The sequence below is a fragment of the Mesoplodon densirostris genome, chromosome 7 (assembly GCF_025265405.1).
Source record: "Mesoplodon densirostris isolate mMesDen1 chromosome 7, mMesDen1 primary haplotype, whole genome shotgun sequence".
NCBI classification, from domain to species: domain Eukaryota; kingdom Metazoa; phylum Chordata; class Mammalia; order Artiodactyla; family Ziphiidae; genus Mesoplodon; species Mesoplodon densirostris.
In genome coordinates, this window is record NC_082667.1 from 8191114 (window position 1) to 8205732 (window position 14619).

The following is a 14619-nucleotide window of genomic DNA, read 5'->3' on the forward strand; positions in this document are numbered from 1 at the left end:
CCGGGTGGCGGGGCATCCCCGGCCTGGCCCCGCCCCGGGCCCCGGCCCCGCCCCCGCGGCCTCTGAGCCACCGGCGCCCGCCTCGGCGGTCCCACCCCGCCCCGCCCCGCGCCGCCCCGCGCCGGCTCCGCGGCTCCGCAGCTCGCGCCCGCCCGGCGCCGGGCCATGGCGCTGCTGCAGGATGTGTCGCTGCAGGATCCGCGGGACCGCTTCGAGCTGCTGCAGCGCGTGGGAACCGGGACCTATGGCGACGTCTACAAGGTGCGCCGGGCGGCGGGACGGGCGGAAGAGAGGAGAGGAGGGTACGCGCTCCGCGCCCTGCTGCGGGATCCGGCCCCCAGCCCCGCCCCTCCTCATCTCGCTTCACCCCCTCCGCCCCTGCAGGCCCGCGATACGGTCACGTCCGAACTGGCCGCGGTCAAGATAGTCAAGCTAGACCCAGGTGAGGGCCCGGAGCCAGGGCCTCAGCGCTGGAGGGAGGGCAGAGGGCCGCAGAGCGGGCGCGGTGTGAGAGTTGACATTTCCGAGACCCCCTGAGAGGCAGGCCCCGGGAGGTACTGTCCGCTGGCACCTGTCTGCCCTGGAGAGAGGAGGCACTCTGTGCCCATTTTGCAGATGGGGGCATTGAGTTAAGGCGGCCCCCTTCATGATGCCCTGTGTTTCCCAGGGGACGACATCAGCTCCCTTCAGCAGGAAATCACCATCCTGCGTGAGTGCCGCCACCCCAATGTGGTGGCCTATATTGGCAGCTACCTCAGGTGAGGCTGCTTTATCCCCTTGCCTGCCCCCAGGCAGCCCCCATATGGCCCTGCCATGTGCCCACCCCAGCTCTGTGTTACCCCAGGAATGACCGCTTGTGGATCTGCATGGAGTTCTGCGGAGGGGGGTCCCTGCAGGAGATTTACCACGGTGAGGGCCAGGACTCCAGGCCACAGAGGGTCACAGCCTTCTTCCCATCCCCACCGCAACGCAGGGCAGGAGGGGAGAGCTGGGGCCCTGGATGTGGGCCCCTCTCCACTTCTCACTAGCTGTGTGACCTTGAGAGAAATGCTGTCCTTTTCTGGGCTGTATATCCCAGCCTATGTCGGGAGGGGATGGGGCCAACTCCCCTTTCACCAGCAATGCCTGCTGCTTACCCCACACAGGGTGGAGCCTGGGAGGGTCAGCATATCCCCGCAGACCCCCCTGCCAGCCCTTACCCCTCCCATTTCAGCCACCGGGCCCCTGGAGGAACGGCAGATTGCCTGTGTCTGCCGAGAGGCACTGAAGGTAGCTGGGTCCATAGGGCTACTCACACCCCCAGTCCCCTGGAGCAGGGCAGGGAGCCCAGTTGGCCAGTGTGTGTGTTGGGGGGTGGAGTGGGTGGAGTGCTCAGGCAAAGGTGCCTGAGGGGCTCTGGGTCCTGCAGGGAAGGGGGCCCAGCCGTGTTGCCGGAAGCAGCCCATTTCCCTTTTGGCTCAGTCATTTCCTGTTTGGGGAGAGGGGAGGAGGAAGCAGCTTGGGTGGGGGGCCCCAGTCCTGAGACGGGGTTCAGGAGAGGTGGGATATACTGGGTAGCTGCTCTCAGGGGCTCCTCTTCGTCCCCAGGGGCTGCACCACTTGCATTCTCAGGGGAAGATCCACAGAGACATCAAGGTAGGGGTCTGGCCAAGGGCATCGTGGGAGGGAGGAGGAGGCTCTCGAGGGCACCAGATGGGATTCTCTCTCCTCCATTCCCACAGGGAGCCAACCTTCTCCTCACCCTCCAGGGAGATGTCAAGCTGGGTCAGTACCCTGGGGACACAATCAGGGTGAGGGTTCTATGGGAGCTCCTGGAGTCTTAGAGCCTACTTTCAAGTGCAGCTTGTCCTTGAGCAAGTCATTTTACCACTTGAGCCTCAGTTTCCCCATTTAGAAAGTGGAACAGTTCTCCCTTCCTGCTGGAAGTTGGATGCGGTTGGGTCCGTATGGTGTCTAACATGGGACCCCTGGTGGTTGACCCCTCCCCGGAGGGGACCTGGCTTTGCCTCGTACCTGTGGCAGTTGTGGCTGAACCCGGGCTGCCTGTTTTCTGAGTCCTGCCAGGTGCATCCTGAGCCTGAGCCCTGGATGTGGGTGGGGAGTGGCAGCCAGAGGTCGGATGAGAGCCGCTCTTTCTCCCTGCAGCTGACTTTGGGGTGTCAGGCGAGCTGACGGCGTCTGTGGCGAAGAGGAGGTCTTTCATTGGGACTCCATACTGGTGAGGCTGCACCTCGGCTGAGGGGGTGGGGGCCACAGTGGGGCACCCGGCCGTCTCATCTGTGACCCCGCCTCTAGGATGGCCCCAGAGGTGGCCGCCGTGGAGCGCAAAGGTGGCTACAATGAGCTGTGTGACATCTGGGCCCTGGGCATCACCGCCATCGAGCTGGGCGAGCTGCAGCCCCCTCTCTTCCACCTGCACCCCATGAGGTCAGCTGAATACTTGCCCCTTGCCTGACCCCAAGAGCCCTGTGACCCTCGACCCCTGACCTGTGGTCTCCACAGGGCCTTGATGCTGATGTCAAAGAGCAGCTTCCAGCCGCCAAAGCTGAGAGACAAGACGCGCTGGTGAGGGCCCCCATCCCTTGCTGGGGCCCCCTTTTCAGCCCACCCCCCAGGGTGCAGCCTCGAGGGCCCTGCCCTCTCTGGGCCTCCACAGACCATCCGTGGGAGGGGCCTGGGCCCTGCCTCTGGGCTGGGGACCAGTGTGGACAAAGAAGAAGGGCAGATGGTTGATGATGGAGGCGCTGCCGTGTCGCAATAGCAGTGTTGCTCAGGCCGGCTGCCCTTGGTCTCAGGCTGGCTCCGTCCTGGGCAGGCCCAGCAGACTCCTCAGGAGCGGTGGCAGGACGGCCTGCCTGAGGGCTAACCTGGGCCTGCGGGTGGGGTCTCTTGTACCCACTAGGACCCAGTATTTCCATCACTTCCTCAAGCTTGCCTTGACCAAGAACCCCAAGAAGAGGCCAACAGCAGAGAAGCTCCTGCAGGTGGGAGGTGGGGGGTGGGGCAGGGGGCTCGATGCTCAGAAGCAGGGACCCAGAGGCCAGGGACCAACCTGCACCCCCTCCACCCTCCAGCACCCCTTCACGACCCAGCAGTTGCCTCGGGCTCTCCTCACACAGCTGTTGGACAAGGCCAATGACCCCCACCTGGGAACCCCCTCCCCAGAAGACTGTGACCTGGAGGTAAGTGAGAGTAGCTGGGGACTGGGTTTTCACCTGGTCTGGTCATAAGGCATGCAGAGGTGACAGAAGTCAAGGTCCCTTCAGCTTGTATGTTTCCAGCACATGGAGCTTCAGCCTGGTCGAGCCCACCCATCAGGAATCTTCCCTGAGCCGGTTTGCCTCCTTGTCGCCCCACTGTGATAGGTTCTTGCCCTTGGCCCAGCGTGACCATGACCCTAGTTAAGCCATCTTCTGCTTTCTCTGTGATCTTTGGCGAGTTACTTGCCTCTCTTTGCTGGTTTTCTCATCTGTGAAACGAGGGTGCCATTTAATCTGGCAATAATCTCAGGGCGTTTTCGTGAAAACAAACACGTCAGTGTGTGTAAAGCAGCTCAAGGAATACCTGATGTGAGGTGAGCGTGGACATGTGTCCACTGTCTGTGTTCTCTCGTAGACTTACGACATGTTTCCCGACACCATTCACTCCCGGGGGCAGCATGGTCCAGCCGAGAGGACCCCCTCGGAGATCCAGTGTGAGTCTGCTTTGGCGGGGGGCTGTGTGGATTGGCAGCTGTGTGTGGATTTGTTGGGGTCTGTGTGGATTTGGTGGGGGGCTGTGTGGATTGGGGGGCTGTGCGTGTGGATTTGGTGTGAGTTTAGGGGTCGGTCCTGAGGCTCTGGCCCCCTAACCCCTGGATCTGGGCCCTCCAGTTCACCAGGTGAAATTTGGCGCCCCACGAAGGAAGGAAACAGACCCACTGAATGAGCCGGTGAGGGGCTGGCGGTGTGGCAGGGTGGGGCGCAGGGCTGGGCTGGGGAGCTGTGCGCGTGACAGAGCACCTCAAACTCAGGAGCCTTGAAGCAGCAGCAGCCTGGCCCTCGGCCCGGGAGAGCTGTCCAAGCAGGCCCGTCCGCCCAGGGAGCCGGAAGCCTGGGGGCTCCTTCCTGGGGCAGGTTGTTTTGGGCAGTCAGCTGGGGGTGGCAGGGTGACCACGCCTTTCTAAAACGTGGGCCTGTCACTCGTCTGAGGACGCCCCCGCCCCCCTTTGGCACGTTCTTCTCTGCCTCAGTCGCTGTGACTGCTGGGTTGGCTGACTCACCATCTCTGCTCTCTCTGTCGGCATCTCTCCTCACCCCCACAATCTCAGTCCCTCCCTGCCCTTTTCTCTCACTGTCTCTGTCTCCTTCTCTCTCGTTGTTTGTCTGTTTGGCCCTTTTTCACACTTTCTCGGCCTCTTGTTGTCTTTCTCACAGTCCTCTTGCTTGTTACCAATCTCACTTTCCATCTGTCTGTCTGTCTGTCTGTCTGCCATCTCTCTCTCCCACAATGTCTCCAGCACTCTCTCACGTTGCCTGTCTGTCTCTCTGCCTCCCTCCCGGTGTTTCTGACTCGGTTTCCCCACAGTGGGAAGAGGAGTGGACGCTGCTGGGAAAGGAGGAGCTGAGCTCGTGAGTGAGGGGGAGGGAAGCTGTGGGGGGGCGGGAGGGGCAGGAGGAAAGGCTGACCTCTGATCCCTTCCCCTCCCTACCCAGGAGCCTGCTGCAATCAGTCCAGGAGGCCCTGGAGGAAAGGTGAGGGGCCAGGGCCCGGAGGAGGTGGAGGGCAGCTGGGCTCAGGACCCAGTCACATCTCACACCTCGTCTCCCTCTGATTTGTCCCCGACAGGAGCCTGACCATCCGGCCAGCCTTGGAACTCAAGGTACGGAGGGGAGGGGAGTGGGGGATGGGGTTGGGGATGGGGATGGGGGGCAGTGCGATAGCGGGTGCAGTTGGGGTGGGGGTAGGTTACAGGGTCACCTGCTAACAGCTGGGCTGGGTCCGCTGACCCTCCTGCCAGGAGCTGGACTCCCCAGATGACACCATAGGAACCATCAAGAGGGCCCCGTTCTTGGAGCCATCCCCCACTGAGCCTCCAGCTGAGGACCTTCAATCCAGCCTGCCAGGTGAGCCCCAGGCTTGGGGGACCAGGAGGCAGGCCCCGGGAGGTAAGGGGTGGTCCAGGACGGGAATTCACGGCAGGTCTGTGCCTGCAGGAACCGCACCTGCACCTCTCCCAGGCCCTGGCAGCCCCCCGCTGCTCTCCACTGCCTGGGCCACCGTGAAGCACCGGGAAGATCATGAGGTGAGGCGGTGCTGTAGGGGGGGGTCGGGGAGACGGGAGGCTGGGGGTGTGGCCCTGACTCCTTTCTTCCCTCCCAGAGGTCATCCTGCCGTGGGCTCCCCCCGACCCCCAAGGTGCACGTAAGTGTTTGCACATGGCTCCACCCCTGCGGCCTCACCACCTGCGGTTCCCCCCGCCCCGTCCCCGCAGCCTGGTGCTTCCTCATCAGCCTCTTGCCTCCTCTCCAGATGGGTGCCTGCTTCTCCAAGGTCTTCAATGGCTGCCCCCTGAGGATCCACGCTGCTGTCACCTGGATTCACCCTGTCACCCGGGGTAGGCCAGGGGCAGGGAGGAAGCAGGAGCCTGGGAATCCCCAGCTTGGGCCAGGGGATGTGGCTGACCTCTGACCCCATACCCAAACCTGCAGACCAGTTCCTGGTGGTCGGGGCCGAGGAAGGCATCTACACCCTCAACCTGCATGAACTGCATGAGGATACGCTGGAGAAGGTGAGGGCCGGCTGGCGGGGGAGGGCCGAGGGCCTTGGGCGTCTGGGGTGCTGACCCTTGTCCGTCTATGGCTCTGTGGCCTCCAGCTGATTTCACACCGCTGCGCCTGGCTCTACTGTGTGAACAACGTGCTGCTGTCACTCTCAGGTACAGTTGGGGTAGGCGGGGGCAGGGCCAGCGCCCCATCCACCAACACTCTCTGAGCCCCTCTCCCCTCCGTCCCATCCCTCCGCAGGGAAATCCACGCACATCTGGGCCCACGACCTCCCAGGCTTGTTTGAGCAGCGGCGGCTACAGCAACAGGTCCCCCTCTCCATCCCCACCAATCGCCTCACTCAGCGCATCATCCCCAGGTCAGGGACCCTGGGGAGCCCGGCCCTGCGGGGAGGAGGGAGGAGGGAGAGGCAAAGGGACAGAGCCCCGGCTGGACTGCAGCCTTGCCTGGTACCGAGACTGTTGGGATCTTAGACGCGTCCCTTGGCCTCTCTGAGGCCTGGTTTCCTCATAGGTCAATACAGTTGGTAGCCTTCCCTCCCCCTGCACCCAGGCCTGTCGGGAGGGAAGGAGACAGGGCATGTGAACGTGCCTGGCAAGCTCTGGGAGCTGCGGTGGGTAGGCTGTGGGGCAAATGTTTCCTGAGTACCTACTATGCGGCAGGTCTTAGGGATGACAAATCAAATGAGTTCTTGCCAGTAAGCTCCTGGGACTGAGGTGCGGCAGGGGGAGAGCTGGAAGGGGTGGGGAGGCCTCAGAGAGGCCAGGCGAGCTCACAGAGTTGACAGAGCGTTAGGGGTCTTCCAGGCAGATGAGTTAGGGAACAGCCTTCTAGCAGTGGGAGGAACAGGTGTGAATTCTCGTGGGCGAGGGGGGAGTTAAAAGGTGTGTGGCCTGATCGAGGAGGGGGAGCAGCCCGAGAGGAAGCTGCGCAGGCAGCAGAGCCCTGCCGTTGAGACCAAGCCCAGGATCTGGGCTTTGACTGGCAGCGGACCTGGAGCATCTTAGAAGGATCCCTCTGTACGTCAATCAGGATTCTTCCTGTTGCAGGTGATTCAAATCACCGGCTTAAGCACAAAAGGGAATTTAACGGCCCGTGTAGGAGTAGGGTCAGCTGCATGTCCAGCTGGATCCAGGCTTAAATGGCATCCTCAGGCATCTTCCTGCATCTCCTGGCTCTGTTTTCCTCTTGTCACCTTCATTCTCACGCAGGCTTTCTTGTCCACTGATGGCTGCCTGCAGGTCCAGGCCAGCGTTCCACTAGCTAACAACCCAATGGAACTGGAACCTCTGTTTCCAAGTAATTCCCACAAAAGTCCAGGGCCAGTTCTCACTGGCCTAGCTTAGGTCCGTGCCTACCCCTGGGCTAGTCACTGTGGAAGGGGATGAGGAGCCAGGGCCCAGGCCTGCATCCCGTGCCCTCTCTTGGAGCTGGGGGAAGGAGAGAGGGGCTTGTCTGGGCAGGCAGATGGAAACAGGAGCATCTGCTGGCCGCTCTGGTGACAGTGAGAAGGAGGAATGGAGGGGGAGGGTGGCGAGAGGGCCTGGAAAGGAGGCCGGTGTAGCGACCCAAGGCAGTGTAGGGCAGTGAGAACTAGATGGACTCGAGCAATATTTAGGAAGTGGGATTGACAGGATTTGGGGACTAATCAGAGTGAGCTGGAGGGAAAGGGAGGGACTGGGAGACCCCCAGAGAGCAGACTGTGTGGTCAGACTTTACGGGGCAGTAAAGTCCCTCATTCAGCCATTCAGCACCTAGTATGCGCCAGGCAGTGTCCTGGGCGTGAGATACACCTGGGAACTGGAGACCCTTATATTCCCCAGACTCTCCTGTTGAGACAGACAACAGAAGACATGAGAAGGAGTCTATGCGGTGGTGACACGGAGGGGAAAGTGCCCCGTGGGAAAGAGCAGGGTGGTCGGGAAGGACCTCACTGCGAAGGTGCTTTTTGAGCAAAGACTCGGAGGGGTTGATGGAGCAAGTCCTGAGGGTATCTGGGGGGCTGGAGCCGGCCTGCCTGTATGAGGATCAGCAAGGAGGCCCGTGAGTCCAGATGGATGGAGTGAGAGGGAGCTGGCCTCCGAGGGCTCTGTAGCGACAGTGAGGGCTTTGCCCCTGACTCAGAGCAGCCTGAGGGCCACGGCAGAGGAGTGGCGTGACTGAGGTTTTCACGGGTCGCTCTGGCTGCTGAGCTGGGAGGAGACTGGAGGGGACGCGGGCGGACGCGGAGACCCGTCAGGAGGCTGTGGCACCATCAGGTGAGACATGATGGCGGCTTGGGCCAGGGAGGCCGTGAAAGAGGAGGAAAGCGGTCGGAGTCCAGTTTTATTTTGAAAGCTGAACCAACAGGATTTCCGGACAGTTGGTGGATGGAAGAGAAAGGGGAGTCAAGGAGGACTCCAAGCTTGTGGCCTAGGCAATGGGAAGGATGGAGCTGTCATCAGCTGTGGGTGGAGAATTCAGTGTTGTCACTTGGAGTTTGAAGTGTGCAAGTGGTGGGGGGTGGCGCTGAGTTCTGAGGGGGGAGGCGGGCTGTGGGCTTAGACATCGTCATGACCAGGTGGGTGGTGGAAGCCGGTGGGGAGGGCGGGGGAGGCCGGGCCGTGGGGAGATGAGGGGCCCAGGGCCATTATTCAGGGGGCTCGCTTGAGGACCACATCGGGAGCCCCGTGGCCTTGGGGCTTCCTGACCTCAGTCCGAAGCCAACCTCTGCTTTGGCCCAGGACCTGCAGGAAACAGGCCCATTACAGGCCCAAGTCACAGGCAGCTTTGGGTGTGTGTTTGGGAAATCACAGTATCACAGCAGAGATCTCGAACTGTTGGGAAAAAAAAAACAAAAAATATCCGCCTCTGTCCCATCTGAAGGCCAGCTGGGAAAGAGAGTGGAAGGAACAAGGGGAGAGAGAAGAGGGAGGACAGAGGCGGAGAGAGAGGTGCTGGCTTCCTAGGCGGGGCCCACATCCCAGCAGAGGGTGCAGACAGGGCTGGGTCACTGGGAGGAGGTGGCAGGGCTGCTGACATGTAGCCCTGTTCCCCAGAGGAAGAAGCAGGTTTGGAAGGTCCGCTGAGGGTTTGGGGGACAGCCAGTAACCAAAGGAGGGACCCCACTTCTCCCTCGGCACCCACTGGCCACCCCATGGAATAGCCTGAGCTGAAGCAGGAGAGGGCAGGGCGTTTGTCGTTTTCTTGTGAGTCTTCATCTCCTCCACCCGGCTTGCTCACCTGTGACTTGCAGTGTATCGGGTGGGGACTGGCCCTGAGTGCTCTGGCCGCCGGAGGAGCTGGAGGCTGCATTAGCTTGACGCCCTCCCACACCCTCATTTTTTCAGTTATTTCTTTATTTACACCCTGCCTTTGCCTAAAAAGTATTTCCGATGACTGAAAATAGGTGGGAAAGTAATAATAACGGGATGAGAAAAGTTAGCCTTTTGTGAGGGCACCTGATGTGCCAGGCTCTGCTGCACCCTCCTCCCCTGAGTTAACTCGTTTAGGCCTCACTGCGACCCTGCGAGGGGGGTACCACGGTTATCCCCAGGCTGCAGGTGAAGCAGTTGAGACCCGGAGAGGTTCAGTGCCTTGCCCCAAGTCGCACGGTGAGAGGTAGCTCTGTGATCCAAACCCCTGGACTGGATGTACACGCTCCAGGCTGTATAGGGGGTGCTGGAGCCACGAGCCCTGCGTCACATCCTGCGCGATTCACAGCTTCATGGCTCCTCGGATACTCGGGCCAGCGGCTTGACCTCTCTGAGCCTCAGTCTGCCACCTGTGAGGCGGGGAAGGTGTTAGTACCCGCCCCTTAGGGCTCTGCAGGGGGCCTTGCCCAGGGTGGCACCCGTGACGCCCGCCCTGGTTGCCACCCCACAGGCGCTTTGCCCTGTCCACCAAGATTCCTGACACCAAAGGCTGCCTGCAGTGTCGCGTGGGTAAGAGCTGGGGGAGGTGGGCGGGGCTGGGTGGGCGCGGGTGGGCACAGCCCCGGGCCCACCCCCCTCTCTCTCGCAGTGCGGAATCCCCACACAGGCAGCACCTTCCTGCTGGCCGCACTGCCCACTGGTCTGCTGCTGCTGCAGTGGTATGAGCCACTGCAGAAGTTCCTGCTGCTAAAGGTGCGGGGCCAGTGGGGGGACCCCCGGGCGGGTGGCAGGGTTTCTGGGAAGAGAAATGTAGACCTGAGCGCCCCTGCTGCCCCCAGAACTTCTCCAGCCCCTTGCCCAGCCCAGCAAGGATGCTGGAGCCTCTGGTGCTGGATGGGAAGGAGCTACCGCAGGTGTGCGTGGGGGCCGAGGGCCCCGAGGGGCCCGGCTGCCGCGTCCTGTTCCATGTCCTGCCGCTGGAGGCTGGCCTGACGCCGGACATCCTCCTCCCACCCGGTGAGCTGGAGGGCCAGGCTGCTGTATGTGAGTGTGTGTCTGAGTGTGTGCATGTGCGTGTGATATATATAGAGAGAGAGAGAGGGAGGGGGGAGGGGGAAGTTCCTCACAGCTTACGGCTCCATGGAGACCTTGGGGACCCGAAGCTCCCAGCCTCTCTTCAGCTCAGCAGCAAAGAAAACCTGACCAACCGTGCAGGGGCTGCAAGGACAGAGCCAAGCTGGGGAAGGCGGGTGCCAGAGGCCTCCATTCTGAGCAAGGAAGCAGGACACTGGGTGTTGGGACAGCTCAGGGGAGCAGAGTGAGTGGCAGTGGGTAAAGAAGGGGGAAGGTGCCCTGGACCAAGTCCTTGCGGTAGCCCAGACCCCCAGCCAGGGGTCTCATGGGATTTTACTCTTGGTCCTCACAATGGCCCTGCAAGGTAGGCATCGTCGTGCCTGGGTTACAGATGAAGAAACTGAGGCCCAGAGATTTGAGGTCACACAGTGGCTGGGTCATGAAGCCTGGCTCTCCTGACTCCAGAGCCTCTGCCCTCCAAAGCCTCCCTGGGCCTCAGCCCTGCCCCTTGTGATGGGTCACTTTCCTGCCAAGCATCAGTTCCCCTGCTGTGCAGTGAGACTGGGCATCGTGACCCCACCTGGCTGTTGTGCAACGCACGTGTGGGGCAAGCTGGCTGACGCACACCCCCAGCTCTTCCTCTTGGGGCCAGAGCGGGGCTGCTGGCTCAGCCAGGCTGTCTCCCTTCTCTGCCTGCAGAGGGGCTTCCGGGCTCAGCCCAGCAGGTGATCCAGGTGGACAGGGACACAGTCCTAGTCTGCTTTGACCGTGAGTGTTCCTGGTATCAGGGCTGGGGGCTAGAAGGGGGTGGTGAGGGAGGCCAGGTGGGTCTGTCTCCCCAGAAGGGAGCCACCCCGCCCCGCCCACCAGCCCGCCCCCTGTGCAGGCTGCGTGAGGATCGTCAACCTGCTGGGCGAGCCCACAGCGACGCTGGCGCCTGTGCTGACCTTTGACTTCCCCATTGAGACTGTGGGTAAGTGAGCAGACAGAGGTGGGGGCGGGAGTACCCCTGGCCTGGAGCACATGATGTGGCCCCGGCGACCGGGGCTGGCAGCGGGAGAAGGAGGCAGGTCCCCCAGCCCCTCTCGAGAGCCATGCTGGTCACCTGCGGCCCAGTCCGTGAGGACCTCTGTGGCCCAGACCTGGGTCCAGGGTGTAGCTGGGGAAGCCAGTGTCCCCAGGGCAGATGCAGGGCTGATGGCTGCCTGGCCCCTCCTAGTGTGTCTGCAGGACAGTGTGCTGGCCTTCTGGAGCCATGGGATGCAAGGCCGCAGCCTGGACACTAATGAGGTGAGTGAGACTCAGGAACCTGGTGGCTCCCCACCCAGTTGTCCCCACCTTTTAGGAGAGGACCCGCTGGGGCGGCCTCAGTGCCCCTTTTCTTCCCAGGTGACTCAGGAGATCACAGATGAGACGAGGATCTTCCGAGTGCTTGGGGCCCACAGGTAGGACACAGTGCCCCAGCCTCCCCTTCAGATGCTCTCCAGGCCAGGTGGAGGTGCCCAAGTGTCTTCCCGCCTTGCTCACCTCCGGTTCTCTCCCCTCCAGAGACATCATCCTTGAGAGCATTCCCACCGACAAGCCGGGGGCTCACAGCAACCTCTACATTCTCACGGGCCATCAGAGCAGTTACTGAGCCAGTGGGCCGGCCTGGCCAGGGGTATCCCCCGCCCGCCCCAGGCCTTAGCGGCAGTTCTTTTAGGCAGAGGGACCCCTCCCAGATCAGAGGAGCCCAGGCCCCAGCTCTGCTGGTCTGAAGGGCAGAAATCCTGAGAAGAGTTTGGGGGCTGGGGAGGGTAGGGGTGCCTGCCCCACACCTCTGCAGTAACTGGACCAGAGGAAGCTGATGTCACCTCCCCCTCTCCAGCGGGCAGCCAGTCCCCAGTGCCCCCTGGCAGGGGCCCTGGGCTGGTTGGGGGCGGGCCCGGGGCTATCCATTCCATTTGGTTCCACATTTCCTTTCCACTCTTCCTGCCAAGAGCCTGCCCCTGTGCTCTGCCCTGGGGAACATGGTATTTAAAAGAGAGACTATATTGGTATTAAAGCTGGTTTGATTTTATTCCACTGGTCCCTCTGGTTTGGGGGGAGCTGAGCCCACCTGCCTCATCTCCCTCTACCTCTCTCTCCAGCACATCTTTCTTTCTTTCTTTCTGTGGCACCAGGTGCTGTGGATATAACACGGAAGGGAGGCCACCAGTGTTCTGGGGCTCTCTCATGGGGAGCCAGGCAGAGGTGAGGGGGAGGCCATGGCCCCCATTGGCATCTCAGGGTGGCTGTGTCTTCCTGGGCTCCCTTGCTCAGGATGAGCCCTCAGCCTTGCAGTGTGAGGTCTCTTTTGTGGCCAAGGAGTCATGCAGATGGGGCCGGGGGAGGCACTAAACAAGGGACTCATCCGAGCACCCCTGTCCCATATGAGATCTCACCAGGTAGCCTATGGAAGGGCCCAGGAGAGGCCCGCCAAGGGCTGCTCCACCCAGCCCCAGGGAGGCTGCAGCCTTTGGAGACAGCCTGCCCTGACCTGTATCCCCCACCCAGGCCTGGGGCTGCCTCCTGGCCTCCCACCTGCTGCCTGGATATCAGTTGCTCTGTCAGGCCAGGATTACTGAACATGGGTGTGCTCACCAAACTAGACTCTGGGAAGATTAGCCTGTGTCCATTTAACAAGAATTCCTAGAGGGTCTCTTCAGTCCCCATCCCTGGGCTCCCAGAGGGGTCCCTACCAAGATGTGGACCAGCCCCCAGTGAGGGGAGCTGTCCTTGCTGGAGCCTGCATCTCGAGGGCACATTCGTCCACCCGTTGCTGGCCTTGTGCTTTGCATCGTCATTCTCCCACATTTCCCTCTTAGCGGGCTCCACACCCCCAGGCCAGGGAGCCCCCTGTGGCCCCAGGCACTGACCAGGCTGTTCTTGACCAGATCCTTTGGGCAGGTGAGGCCAAGGAGGCAGGATGGCAGCTGGCCTTAAAGGAGGGGTCAGTTGCACAGGCAGGACCAGAGCTGCGGAAGGTGGGAAGGCCTGGGTCTGGGGGAGGAGCTTGAGCAAAGGTCCAGGGTCAGTTTGGCCCAATCATCTCCCTTCTGATGTTCAAGGCAAGTGTTCGAATAAGAACTCTACACCTGGTGGGCTGTTGGTAAATACTTGATAAATGAATGAAATGATGAGTGGGGGTGTGCTGGGTAGATGGCATGCCAGTCCCCAGTGCTCCTGGCAGGGGACCCCGGGCGATATCATGGTTGTCATGTTGTCCCCTTTTCCACCCTTCAGCAGAGCTCTGACTGCTCTCTTAGAGACAAGGGAGGGTCTCTCAGCTGAAATGGGGAGTCAGATCAGGAGCGGAGACACAGCTCCTGTGAACTAGGCATGCACGCCTGTGTTCTCCCTGAGACCCAAAGGAAGGAAAGAGGCACCTTCCAATTTCTGAAGGTTTGTCTGCACCAGCCTGGGGGGGTGGGCGGGTGGGGCATTTGATGGGCCAGATGGAGGGGGTGACTGGGATATGATTCCTAACTTCATTTTTCCAGATTTCTTAGCAGAGGTGCAGGATTAAGGAGTGCGGGGGTGGGGAGGGGATTTCCTGCTCCGTGGACAGAGACCCCTGACCCTTGACCCCAGGTACCGGGAGAGGACTTTCAGCCCACAGAGCAGCAGGTGGCAGACAGTGCTACCTTGTGGCAGGTTGCCCCAACACTCTAAAGGAGGGTTGGGGGATGTCAGAATGTAATGCGCCAAAGCAGGGGTGCCTGGGAAAAGCAGGGGCCCCTGATAAAGTATTTGCTGCCAGCAAAGTCTGGCCACCAGCCAAAGAAAGGCCAAGAAGCCAGGGAATATGCACTGAAAGACCAAAATTGTTATTTTATCTGTTATGTTTTTTAACAGGTAGCCCTTGGCCATAGGTACACAATTTTTTAAAAAATACAAAGTAAATACAATGAGAAGTCTCCTATTCAGGTCCCAGTTACTTATAAACCTTCTGGAAGTACTTATGCATATTTAAGCAGTAATGGTATGCTTTAGTCTTCCCTGTTTCTTACATACACACACTGTTCTAATCTTGTCCTTTAAAATCTGTCCTGGAGGGAATTCCCTGGCGGTTCAGTGGTTAGGTCTCCGCGCTTTCACTGCCGAGGGCCCGGGTTCCATCCCGACTCGGGATACTAAGATCCCGCAAACTGAGTGAGTGGCCAAAAAAAAAAAAAAATCCTTGAGAGCTTTCCATGATCAGTGCCTCCCACTTTGTTCTTTTATAGCTAGTGGTATTCCACTGTATGTGTTTCCCATAACTAATGTGAATTAACTGTAGTTAGATCCCTATTGATGGAAATTTCAGTTGTTTCTACTAGTTTGCTATTACAAATGATGCAGCAATAAATACTCTTATGCCAGTGCCACTGTGTACGTATTCAAGTGTCCCATAGGATTAATTCCTG

At 60.5% G+C, this 14619-nt stretch overlaps 1 protein-coding gene across 2 annotated transcripts; it reads left to right on the plus strand.

Annotated features, from left to right (window-relative positions):
• Positions 1–129: 129 nt before the first annotated feature.
• Positions 130–12251, plus strand: MAP4K2 (mitogen-activated protein kinase kinase kinase kinase 2). Of its 2 annotated transcripts, XM_060103280.1 has the most exons (32): positions 130–261; positions 385–442; positions 668–758; positions 845–909; positions 1214–1269; positions 1588–1635; positions 1722–1764; positions 2146–2218; positions 2296–2427; positions 2503–2565; positions 2903–2984; positions 3075–3182; positions 3616–3694; positions 3873–3931; positions 4567–4610; positions 4695–4733; positions 4828–4861; positions 5000–5105; positions 5196–5284; positions 5362–5403; positions 5512–5596; positions 5691–5770; positions 5857–5917; positions 6006–6123; positions 9630–9688; positions 9768–9871; positions 9958–10135; positions 10892–10960; positions 11079–11165; positions 11412–11482; positions 11582–11637; positions 11741–12251. In XM_060103280.1, the coding sequence occupies exons 1-32, from the start codon at positions 166–168 to the stop codon at positions 11826–11828; spliced, it is 2463 nt and encodes an 820-aa protein (XP_059959263.1). In that variant the 5' UTR covers positions 130–165; the 3' UTR covers positions 11829–12251. The 2 variants fall into 2 exon arrangements, with proteins under 2 accessions (XP_059959263.1, XP_059959264.1); XM_060103281.1 differs by lacking the exons at positions 668–758; positions 845–909; positions 1214–1269; positions 1588–1635; positions 1722–1764.
• Positions 12252–14619: the final 2368 nt, after the last annotated feature.

What these genes read in the sequence shown, in the direction of transcription:
- MAP4K2 (XM_060103280.1), top strand. Translation starts at nt 166, where the DNA reads ATGGCGCTGCTGCAGGATGTGTCGCTGCAGGATCCGCGGGACCGCTTC. An exon ending in CCAGGGAGATGTCAAGCTGG is followed by an intron (nt 1,765 to 2,145) that starts GTCAGTACCCTG and finishes TTCTCCCTGCAG; the next exon opens with CTGACTTTGGGGTGTCAGGC. An exon ending in CAGACCCACTGAATGAGCCG is followed by an intron (nt 3,932 to 4,566) that starts GTGAGGGGCTGG and finishes GTTTCCCCACAG; the next exon opens with TGGGAAGAGGAGTGGACGCT.